This window comes from Stegostoma tigrinum, chromosome 40, assembly GCF_030684315.1.
Source record: "Stegostoma tigrinum isolate sSteTig4 chromosome 40, sSteTig4.hap1, whole genome shotgun sequence".
Lineage (NCBI taxonomy): Eukaryota > Metazoa > Chordata > Chondrichthyes > Orectolobiformes > Stegostomatidae > Stegostoma > Stegostoma tigrinum.
The window spans coordinates 11,598,996-11,611,580 of record NC_081393.1 but is presented as its reverse complement, the minus strand read 5'-3'; the positions used below and the strand labels follow the sequence as shown (position 1 = coordinate 11,611,580).

General features: G+C 42.6%; 1 protein-coding gene across 7 annotated transcripts in view; it reads left to right on the top strand.

The window, feature by feature from the left end:
• nsd3 (nuclear receptor binding SET domain protein 3) overlaps nucleotides 1–12,585 on the top strand; it is a 105,338-nt gene that overhangs the window by 32,731 nt on the left and 60,022 nt on the right. For all 7 annotated transcript variants that reach the window (XM_059641148.1, XM_059641150.1, XM_059641151.1 and 4 more), the window contains exons 4-5: nucleotides 2,517–2,671; nucleotides 9,065–9,520. In XM_059641148.1, the coding sequence (XP_059497131.1) occupies nucleotides 2,517–2,671; nucleotides 9,065–9,520 (611 nt within the window). The remainder of the gene's footprint in view (nucleotides 1–2,516; nucleotides 2,672–9,064; nucleotides 9,521–12,585) is intronic.

Here is a 12,585-nt window from a genome sequence, read left to right as displayed (position 1 = left end):
TGGGGAATGTTTCATCACATGCCCAATCTGATAGGCTTTGGGAAGATGAGGTACAATGGTAAGAATAAAAATGTAATCAATTGTGGATGAAACCTGTTCTCTGCTCTATTTAAGAAATAGTTCAAAAAGTCTAATCCTGATGAAAGCTATAGTTGAATTTTAGAGACATTGAGTCATACAGCCCGGAACAGCTCTTCAGTCCATGCCAAACATAATCCCAAACTAAACTCATCTCTCTTGCTTGCTTGTGGCCTGTATTGCTCCAAATCTTTCATATTCATGTATCTATACAAATGTCTTTTAAGTGTTGTTGTAACTGTACCTGCATTCACCACTTCCTGTGGAAGATTCTTGTATGCGTGAACGCCCTGCCTCTGTGTAAAAAGAAATTGCCTTGTACTTTTTTTTTAAATCTCCCCCCCCCCGCTCAAAAATGAGTCCCATGGGCTTGAAATCCCCCACCTGAGGGAAAAGAAGTATAGACACTGTCTATACTTATTATTATTTTATAAATTCAGTTCAGGTCACCTCTCAACCTCCTATGCTCCAGTGCAAAAATTTCCAGCTTATCTAGCCTTTCCTTTTAACTCAAACCTTCCATACCTGGCAACATCCTGGTAAATCTCTCCTGAACCCTCTCTAGCTTGATAATATCTTTGCTATAAACTGGGTGACCAGGACTGGATACAGCACTCCAAAAGAGACCTCACCAATGTCCTGTATAACCTCAGCATGACTCCCCAGCTCTTATCCTGAACTCTAATTAGCTAAAACAGGCTTACTTTCAGATGAAGAAATTGGCCTGTATTCCTCCTAGAAAGTACACAGGTGAATCTTCTGTGAGTGTCAGATTGAGTATTCAATGAAACGCAAGTCAGATTCCTGACAGTGATGAACTACTCCCCCCACCTCCGCAAAGGAACCCCAGCTTTAGGAAACAACGACTTATAGGTACAACTGGTGGAATCTGTAAATTTTTATTTTCAGCAACTCTACACTAATGATCAGTTTGTGATTTATGCAGTTATCCCCAGAATGTGAATTGACAGGTCCTCAATTGGTCAGTTTAATTTTCCCAAAATCCACCCACTTGGCTGGTTTGGTTCCTTGTGTTATCAAGCATGTGAAAGCTCAGAAGTGCAACGGTGTGAGACACAGTCATGCATGTGCCTGTGGGCAAATATTGTTCGCGCACATACAACTGCATTCCCTTCAGCAAATGTATACTGAAATCTTCTTTTCTGTATATGATAATTATCCTGCGACATGGTGAAATTTTAAGATATTCAGTGCAAACTTTGTTCTGATAATTTGAATCCATCTCTGTTTACATGCAATGTGTTTAATTAGCTTGAACTCAAAGAAGGAGCTAATGACAAAATAAATATATGATTAAAAAAATGCTGTCTCAAATAATTACCTATTTTTGCCACTGATTAATACATTGATTAGGCTGAGGGGGAGAATGGGATAAATTTAATTCTTAAGCTGTAATGAAGCACTGTTGTACAAGTTTGTCAAAATATGTTACAGTGACTTTTTCCAGCATTAACAATGGAAATGTGTTTGCTCAGTATGTGGCTCATGGGTCACTATCTTGGTGTTTGCATCAATTGCGTGTTGAAAAACATCTCTTTATTTCAGCCAGGAGTGAGTGAATGAATTATAGGTTTGATATTTTATAACTGTCTCTCAGATGGATGATGTCCCAACTCTGCCCGATTTAGAAGCTGTAATCTTACACCTGTTTGTGCAGGTGCTAGCAAGTACTGGCTGCAATGCTGTTTGTTCACCACCAGGAATGGTTTCACGTGTCCAAGTCATTCCCTACAGATTTCTTTATTTTGCTTTGTATGCAGCAAGGTAAGGCCATTTCTCCAGAGATAAAATTGCTTGAGTCACCCTGAGCCGCTTTGGTGCCTTGCTTTTGTCTGACTTGTGGAGTAATAATGCAGTGGTCTGAGAGCAGTTTACCTAGCTAGCGGGGAGCACATGTCGACATGAATGGAGGAGTGGAAACCAAATGTTTTAGAGTGGATATAAAATAGCCAGTCACCACAAAGAAAGCGTCCACCTCAATTTCAGAATTGTGCCATTGCAGTGAAGTGGATTCAGAAGTGACCTGTGCGCTTTACGTTAACTGACTACGTTTCACCAGTTGAGTAGAGCAGTGAATTACCAAATGAAATAATTTGGAAGAGGCCACGTATAAGACCCCCTGGATCTAGCTTGTGGGTGAACTTAATATTTTTGTGGTTTCTGTCCTGTGATGTTAATATATGCTGCCTCGTTGGAGAAATGGGCATGTTACGAAATAAGCCTTTTCAAAAAAATGTCTGAACTTGTTGGCATGTTTTTGGTGTTTGCATCGCTTGCATGTTAAAAAGAAACTTCCCTTTGTTTCAATCAGGAGAAAGGAAAACTGAGTTTTCATTGTTTTATGCCTATCTTCCAGATGGGCAATGTCCGAAGTCTACCTGATTTTAGAAGCTGTAATCTTACATCTGTTTTTGCAGGTGCACGCGAGTACCATGTGCAGTTCTTTGGGACGGTGCCAGAACGAGCCTGGATCCATGAGAAGCGGGTGGTGCCTTACAAGGGGCGTTCACAGTACAGTGTCCTTGTAGCCGAAACTGCCAAGCAGGCCAGCAATGCTGCAGAGAAGCAAAAGGTAATTGATGATGTGAAACTGTCATAAAGATTACTCAATAGTGCAGACCAGAATATGGAAACCAGTGTCACTTGCAGTATATTTTTTTGGAGCAGAATCTCGTGACTTTTATCAGATACTGTGGATAACTGGTGCTTTCAGATGGTTGACATTAAGAGATTTACCCTGGAGAAAGTATCCTGTTGTTTTCTCTGGGTTTTTGTTTTGAAATTTGCATATTTGAACAAACAGTTTTTCCGTCAAGATCTTCTCTTTTGGGCTTTTCTCCAAAGAGATCTGACCAGATGTACCGTGCTAGTTGAGGCAAAATTGGAAGGCTGCTATGACTGTTTGTTTACTCAAATTGTGGCTGTTAAAGTACACTTCTTTCATTCACTTCTTGAGTTTTGTTGGCGTAAGCATTTCAAAGTAATCTGTTTCTGGGATGCATTCATGTGTTTTGAGAATATCTGTGCATTGTTGTGAAACAGCATGTATTTTACAAAGACTGAGTCAGAACATCACCTCGGAGAGGTAGCTTGGCTCTTCATGGCTTGTTTCCAATGTCTGAAGGAACAACATGGCATTGATAGGTCCTATCTGTTTGTGGTTTAAGGTCACAATAGGGTCGAAGTCAAGGCAGCGGATGAGGAAATCACAGGTCCAGGATAATGCCTTTGGGAGATGGGCTCAAAACTTTCAGTTGGTGGAATTTACATTTGATTGATAGATCTGGGAAATTGTACATGTCATTGTGATGACGCAACCTTCAGTATTCTATAGGGAAGGAAATTGTGTGAATCCAGACACACAGCAATTTGGTTGGATCTTAACTGCCCTCTGAAATGGCCGAGCAAGCCATTTAGTTCAAGGAGATTTTGGGGGTGGGCAACAAGTGCTACTCTTGCTGGCGATTCCCAAGTCCAGTGACAGAATGAAAAAAACACAGAATCTCAGTTCTGTGCAAAAGCTTTGGCTAAAAGCATTCAGTGCAGAATGTGTTTCTCTTGCTGTTTTCTTTTGAGAGAAACTTCTTGCATTCCCGGTTTGCATCTCTGTCATCTCCCATCAGACATATAAATCTTTCTGAAATCGGTGAAGACTCTGTTGGAATGAGTCTATCTCTCTCGGTCAAACTGTAATGGTTTACAGGAGAAAAGGACTTGGACAAGTGAACTATAGGGTGCTTGGAGTTTGTGATTGGTAGCTGTATGGAGCTGGTGTTGCTTGGGAGCACCCTACAACTCTTGCTTTTACATCTCAACTTGGCATGCATGGCAATAGCTGTTAATTTAAAAGGATCCCTAAAAAAATCACACCTGAATTCTGTACTAGAATTGAGGTGGATGAGATAGAGGGCATGGCAGACGTTTTAGAAACAAAGAAAATAAAAGCAGGAGTAAGCCATTCAGCCCTTCAAACCTGCTGTGCCATTCAATATGATTACGGATGATTATCCTTGTCGGTTCCTGATTTCTGTCAATAACCTTTTGATCCTTTGATGTAATTGTTACAAATAAAAGCTAGTATTTGATACATACACAGGAAGAGGTGTGTCCATCAAGGAGCACTTGCATTTGATCCATACCAATGGGGAAATTACTATGGCAGAGATGAAGCAGAACTCATCATATACCGAAGAACTGTATACAGAAGGTTTTGGCAGTTTTTATTTATTAGATTAGATTCCCTACAGTGTGGAAACAGGCCCTTCAGCCCAACAAGTCCACACCGCCCCTTTGCAGCATCCCACCCAGACCCAGCCCCCTATAACCCACACACCCCTGAACACTATGGGCAATTTAGCATGGCCAATCCACCTAGCCTGCACATCTTTGGACTGTGGGAGGAAACTGGAGCACCCGGAGGAAACCCACGCAGACACGGGGTGAATGTGCAAACTCCACACAGACAGTCACCCGAGGCTGGAATTGAACCTGGGTCCCTGGCGCTGTGAGGCTGCAGTGCTAACCACCGAGCCACCATGCCGCCAGTTTGCGTCATACTTGGAATGGGTCCTGGTCTTGGTCTTGGAATTGGGGGAAAGAAAGCTATTCCGATCACGTGCACAGTGGACAATAAGTAATTTGAGACTCAAATAATTTGTGCATTGAGGGGGAAAAAACCCTGACCTCTTCAAAAGGCATGATTGGTACCACCTTGTTTTTTTTTCCCCTGCAAGGAAAAGGGAAAATTGGCATCACCTTAGCAGGCACATTACCCTCCCCTCCCTTGTCTGCCTTCTGCAGGAACTATTTTATCCGGGGCACCTTGGTCCACGCTTCCTTCAATCCCAACACCTCCCACAGCCCTATGGCACTTTCCCCTGTAACCAGCAAAGGTGCAGCCCCAGATAATAAAATGTGAGGCTGGATGAACACAGCAGGCCAAGCAGCATCTCAGGAGCACAAAAGCTGACGTTTCGGGCCTAGACCCTTCATCAGAGAGCTCCTGAGATGCTGCTTGGCCTGCTGTGTTCATCCAGCCTCACATTTTATTATCTTGGAATTCTCCAGCATCTGCAGTTCCCATTATCTCTAAGGTGCAGCCCCAGCTCATTTACTTCGCCATTATCCAAGAGTCCAAACGTACCTTCCAGATGAAGTAACACTTGACCTGCACTTGCCAGAATCTAGTCTACTGCATTTGCTGCTCACAATGTGCTCTCCTCTACATTGGGGAAACAAAGCGTAGACTGGGTGACTGCTTCACAGAACATCTACGTTCTGCTTGCAAAAACACCCTGAACTACCCATTGCCTGCTGCTTTAATGCACCACCCCGTTCTCTCGCCAACATCTGTGTCTCTGGCTTGCTGCAGTGTTCCAGCAAAGCTCAACGCAAGCTGGAAGAACAACCATTACACCATAATGGTCTAGACCCAAAACGTCAGCCTTCCTGCTCCTCTGATGCTGCTTGTCCTGCTGCGTTCGTCCAGCTGTACACCTTGTTATCTTGGATTCTCCAGCATCTGCAGTCCTTATTATCTCTGGAAGAACAACACCTCATTTTCCACTTGTGGACCCTGCAGCCCTCAGGACTCAATATAGAGTTCAATAATTTTAGGGCCTAAACTCTCCCGTGTACCAGTCCCCCACCCCACACACCATGCCTTGTTACCACATAGCCTGCCATTACACGCCACCTGTTGTTAGTCACTAATAGTCCCCATTAACAGCTATTCACCCTCCCAGCTTGATCATTAGCAACTATTTATCGGTCTAATTGTTCTTCTGTGTTTAGGCTCTATCCTATTGTTTACTCCCTACTCCATCCCCCTCCCCTTTATTCTGCATATAAACTGAAGTTTTCCCAGCCAACATCAATTCTGAGGAAGGGTCACCGGACCCGACGTGTTAACTGTTTATTTCCTTCACAGATGCTTTCAGACCTGCTGAGAGTTTCCAGCAACTTTGTATTAGTTCCTGATTTACAGCATCCACAGTTCTTTCAGTATTATAATCTTGCTCCAACCTTGCTGTATGTATCTGATGACCAGTCAAGTCTTGGCCTAGATGGAGCAGATGGAGAGAGAAGTTCCTTACCTAAGCAAGTACAAAGCCTCATTTCACAACATAAAATGTCACGAGATATCACACAAGTCGTGTGATCCTGGGTTTTACTTTGCTTTTGTGTGCAACCTGCCATCTTATTGCCTTTTCTTTCTCCATGATTGGCCTGAAAATTCCCATTGTCCTTTGAGAATAAGATGAGGTGAGTTTCCTTGTATCCTGTGTGATGTGCATCTCTCTCGAAACATCAGTCAGAAAACAGATGATTTGAGAACGCGGGAGGTACGCTGTTTGCCTCAGAATTCACTGTCTTGAAACTACTGTGGTAGCTTGTCTGGCTCGTCCAGTTTTGATTGTGGTCATTGGTAACGTCCTGGACAGTCATTGTTTGGAATTCAGCAACAATGCCTTTGAATGTGAAGAGGTGATGGTTAGATTCTCTGGGGATGGTTGTTTTCTGCGACTAGGATGACATGCAGCCTAAGCCTCAGTATCGTCAAGGGCAGTCACTCTTGGCTCAGCTCTGGAGTTGAGTGATTTATTTTTCCTGTTCTGGATGAAGGCTGTTATGAGGCCAGGAGCTAAATGGCCCACAGAGGAATCCAAACTGGGCGTCGGTAAGCAGGTCATTGTTTTTTGTGTACTGCCTAATAACACTGTTGTCAACTCCTTCCCTTACTTCGCTGATTATGGAGAGCTGATTGGTCGGGTGGGAAGAGGCTGGACTTGGTATGTCCCGATTTTCGTGTCCAGGACACAGCTTGATAATTTTCCACTTGGTGGGCAGATGCCAGTGTTGCAGATATACACAAACAGCTAGGCCTAGGATACAGCACAAGTCTCAGCTGTTACTGCTCCATTGTTGCCAGGACTCTCAGCCTTGGCACAGTCTCTCGTGCCTTTGGACATTTCTTAACAGCAGAAGGATTGAATCAAATTGTTTGAAAGCTGGCAGCTCTGATACAGGGGACCTTGGGAAGAGACCAAGGTGGATCATCCTCTCCTTGCTTCATGGCTGCAAATACTTCAGCCTCAACATGATTAAGGATCAGGATATTTGTGCATCCTTCATTATCGTTTTAGTTTAATTGGCCACTGTTCCCTTAGGGATGTGGCAGGAAGGCAGAAGAGACATGTGACCTATTTGTTACGGGATTGTCAATTGCATGCTGCTTCTCTTGTTTGGCTTGCAAGTGATTCTGTTCTGTAACTTCACCAGGCATGTCATGTTTAGGAGTGCCTAGTACTGCTGCTGGTATGCCAGTCTATACTCTTCAATGACGCCGAGTTGATTTCCTGTTGTGATGATTTTCAGAACTTGGGGATATACAAAGACATAAAGTTACTGATTGCGTTAAATACAGTTGCACTGCCAAAGGCGCTCAGTGCCCCATGGGTGCCCATAATGAATTGCTAAGTCTCTTTGCAGTGTATCCCATTCTGGTGTTTCCAATTTTAGGAGGATTGTTCTACCTTACTAGCCATGACTGAACTCATCTCTTGGCAGGCGAAGGTCTGGTCTTGTTCATCTACACAGAAGAATGTTGAATGATACGATCAACACAGGTTTTAGACTTTTTCAGTAATATGATGATGTGACTTGCCGCATGTGTTAAACAATGTGGCACAAACTATGGTGAACGCATTATGCCTAACTGCAAAACTGTTGTTAAAATACCTAAAGTCTGGACGGGAAATGTGGGGCAACTCTGTTCATGGTGTTTCATTGAGGGTTCTACAGGAACGTAATTCTTCAAACCTTGAGTCACATTTAGACAGGGTGGTTTTAAAAAGGAGTTAGGCATGCTTGCCTTCATTGCTTAGTGCTATGAGTATCGTTGTTGGGAGGTCATGTTGAGTTTGTACAGGACACTGATGAGGCCTCTTCCTGAATATTGTGTTCAGTTCTGATTGCCCAGTTATAGCAAAGATATTGTGAAGCTGGAGATGGCTCAGAAGAGACTTAACAGGATGTTGCCAGGTTTGGAAGGTTTGAGTTTTAACAAAGGCTAGATAGGCTGGGACTCTTCTCTGAAGTATAGAAGGGAGAGAGGCGACCTGATTAGAAGTTTATAAAATAATGAGGTATAGATAGAATTAATGGGAGTTTGTCTTTTCTCTAGGATGGGGAATTTCAAGACTAGCGGGTGCATTTTTAAGGTGAGCGGAGAGAGATTTTACAAAAAGACAAGAGGGGGAAACTTTTTTAAACAGGATGGTCTCCGTGTGGAGTAAACTTCTTGAGGAAGTAGTTGATGCTGTACATTTACAATGTTGTAAATACACTCCACTAGATAGCTGATGAGGAAAGATTTGGAGGGATATGGGCCAGGAGCAGGCTGGTGGGGCTCATTTTGTTCTGGGATTGTCTTGTGCATGCGTTGGTGGGACCAAAGGGTTTGTTTCTGTGCTATATGACTCTGCGAATGAGTCAAAAGTGGTTCCAGTTCTATCCTCATCCTCTACTAGCTGGCTTAAACAAGTCTGAGCTTGTACCTTGACTCAGTGGAGCAAGTTCTCTTTTTTTTTTAAACAGGGTACTGGGTTCAGAGGGATTCCTGTATGGTCAGGGATAAAATGTCAGTTTGTTGCAGAAGACTGGATTACACAACTTCTGGGAAATTATCCTGGTGTCATGGCTCCGATGTTATCCCTCAGACAAAACTAATTTTACACTGAAGGCAGGAAGAATGTCGTGATGTTGCAGTAACTGGTTGTTATTTGTTCTTATGTTATAAGAATGACTTTGTTTGAAAAGCTTTTACTGAATTATTTTGACATATTCTGTAGATGTAAAAGCTGTGACACAAATGCAAATAGGTACGATTTTGTTTTTCTTTAATTTGTGAGCATGATAATTGCTGTGTTGTACTTAATTTGGCTTTTTCAATTTTTGCCTGTAGATTTTGAAGCCTATAGCACAAAGAATTCGACCTCAGTGGGATGTTGGCATAACTCAAGTCGAAGATGCATTGAGATTGACTAAGGAGGAAAGGATCGCACAGTACACTTTCATTTATGTGGATGAAAAGTCTGATGCATCAGCAGATACGACTGCAACATCAGTAAATCATGAAGTAAAAAGAAATAGACGCCTTGGAACATTGCCCAGTCCTCCACACGACCAGAGAGTGGGCAAGCAGGCCTCTTCAGCACTCTCCACTGCTGACGACGCGGGCCAGTGGGCACACGAAAGGCAAGCAAACATCCAAGAGCCTCCCCCCAAAATGACTTGGAGAACAGCAGCAGCTAGGAAATCACTGCCACCTTCCCTTGCAAACCTCAGGGGGAACCAGGCTGAGAAAAGAACTGGTGGCAATTCTGACTGTGAGGTGTTGCCAGTAAGAAAAAATGACCAGGTATTTGAAATCGAGGGGAATAATACCAATGGAAAATTGCCTAACAAGTATTTTGTTATGTCAAAGAGGAATATTTCAAGGGTAATTAATACATAGATTGTTTTAAAGGGGTTAAAAAAGAAATATGCCATTTGATTACTCCACGTTGCTTGCCTGACCTATTGACAGTTTGTTGATGATTGGTGAATCGTGTGCGCAAGTTGAGCGTAAAATGTGACCAGTCACTAGCAGGCTTCATGCCATACCTTCTTTCCATGAGTAAAATCATTTGTCTCCAACTTAGAGTAATAGCACCTTGTCACTCTGTGTTTGCAATCCGACAACATCCCACTTAGAAGTTCACCGCACAAGTAACCCCTCAGTTGAATTCCAGATTTTATTTCCTTGCTTTTGAGAAACATGACCTTGATGCTGAAAAGCCACAAATAGGAAGAAAAACAAAAATAAAGGAACGTCAGGAATCTCACTTCATGATTACTCTTGAGTGTTTACTGCCCTGTGACTCCAGCTGGAGTGTGTGTGTGTGTGTGTGTGTGTGTGTGTGTTTGTGCACGCACGAGAGAGAGAGAGAGAGAGAGAATGGCTGTCTGGACTAGCCGTTAATTGTCACTTGTTGAAAGATCAGAATATGAACAGGAACCTGTGAGTCTCATGCAGCACTTACACAAGGTGGGGCAAATTTGAAGGCAGAAGTCAGACAGCGCCAGGTTGTAGTCTGACAGGTTCATTTGAAATCACAAGCTTTCAGACTGCCTCTCCTTTGTCAGGTGAAGTCAAAACTCCAAAAGGCTGTGATTTAAAATAAACCTGTTGGACTACAACTTAGTGTTGTGTGACTTCTGACTTTGTCCACCCAGGTCTAACATCAACACCTCCACATCAGCGCAAATAGAAGTTGCAGTGCAGTCAAAACAGCATTGAAATAAGAGCCACTGGTGTTAGGGGCAAGGTACTACAATTGGCCGAAGATTGGCAGACTGGCAGAAGAGTTAGAAGGGTCTTTTTCAGAATAGCAGCCAATAACTAGTGGAGTTCTGCATGGATCAGTTTTAGGACACAGCTATTCACATTAACGATTTGGATGAAGGGACAGAGGACAGTATTGCTGAATTTGCAGTTGACGGAAAGATAGAAAGAACAGTGGTGTTGAGGAAGCAGAGAGTGGGCAGAAGGACCTGGATATGGTAGGCGAGTGGGCAAAGTAGTGACATAATAGTGAGCTTACGGGTTTTGCTACAAAGAATAGAAGTGAAGACTGCTTTCTAAAAAGGAAAGGCTTCAGAAAACTGAAACCCAAAGGGACTTGGGAGTCCTAGTTCAGGATTCTCTTCAGATTGATGTGCTAGTTTATTTGACAGTTAAGCAGGCTATGCAATACAGGCATTCATTGAGAAGAGAGCTACAATATAAGAGCAGACAGGTACTGCTGAGGTTGTACATGGCTTTGGTCACGCTGCCTTTAGAATATTGTGAGGAGTTTTGGACCCCTATTAAAGGAACAATGTGCAGATGTTGGAACAGGTCCTGAAGAGGTTCATAGCAACAAGGGCTTGTCATGTGAGAAGTAGTTGAGGTCTGTGGATCTGTACCCGATGGACCTCAGAATGATGAGTGGGCGGAGAGCTCACTGAACCTTGCAGGATACTGAAAGGCTTGGATAGAACGGACATGGAGGGATATTTCCTTGATTTGGAGAGAGTAGGATGCAGGGAACAGCCTCCCTGAGAAGGAACAATCCTTGAGAACTGAAATGAGGAGCAATTTCTTCAGCCAGAGGGTGGTGAAACCATTGAACTCATTGCTGCAGAGAGCTGTGGCGGCCAAGTCATTGAGTGTTTTTAAGATGGAGAAAGATAGATTCTTGATGAGTGGGGGGTCAAGGGATTCAGGGAGAAGGCAGAGAATGGGACTGAGAAACTTATCAGCAATGATTAAATGGCAGAGCAGACATGATGGGCCAAATGGCTGAATGCTGCTCCTGTATCTACGGTCTTACTGACCGATGCCATTTTGAGGGCCTGCTGTTCTAATCCTATTTTTTTTACATCTCTGTTTAAAATGAAATAATTGGGACATGGGGAATTTTTCTCTGTCTCCATTGTTTCTGAGACTTGGAATTTCTAAATCTTATCTGTTTGTTTGCCTGGCATCTGATCAGCTCAGGTTATGGTATAAACCATGTTTAAAGTTCCTGAAATCAGTTGTGCGTCAGTTTTTGCATAACATTTGATTACGTAAAGTAGAATTGCTGAAATTGACCTAGGCCTGTTCCTAATTCATACATGTTTCTTGAATGGGTGACCGAGTACCAAACGTTCATAGAATGGCTAGACACATAATGATGCTATGCACCTCCCGACTGGAGATGCTGATTGTTTTAAGTCATATAATTGAGCATATTTGTGTGATGTTGACATACAAATATTTTCTGAAACCAAATAGAACTTGTAATTTTCTGTAGGGTGCTCACGTTCCTATTTTGGTTCAATTAATCCGTGGAAGTTAGATAATGTAATTCAGCGATCTTAACATTTCTCTTTTTTTCAAAATTTTGATTTGTTTTCACTCCTGCTTTCCAGTTTGAAGTCATGGGTGATGATAGGCATAATAAGATTCCGATTGAGAATTTCATTTCTGCTTTTAAAAAAAATGAGCATTTTTGTTGTTTTAAAATGTTTATGAAGTGTATTTGACATTCACGAAAATATTCCAAGCGACAAGACTTGACACTCTGCATTCTTTCAGTCAGACTAGTGTCTGGATTGTCTAAAGTAAAATCACCTATTCCAGTTTAGCTGATTGAACAGCTGCTTTGAAAATGGCAGCAGAGAATGTCATCTTGACTGGAAGAAGATTGAAAGTCATCAGGAGACAAGCCAGAAAAATGAGAGATTTCGGGTGAGGTTGGAATGGTTGAGAGAGGCTGGAGCAATGTAATATTGAAGCTTCAAACATAGGACTACATTCAAGTGAAATTAAACCTGCTGTGCGGATTTAAAAAGTTGGTGAAAACCGACACCTCCCATTCCCCATGACATTTGGTTGAAAACATGCTACCTATGATT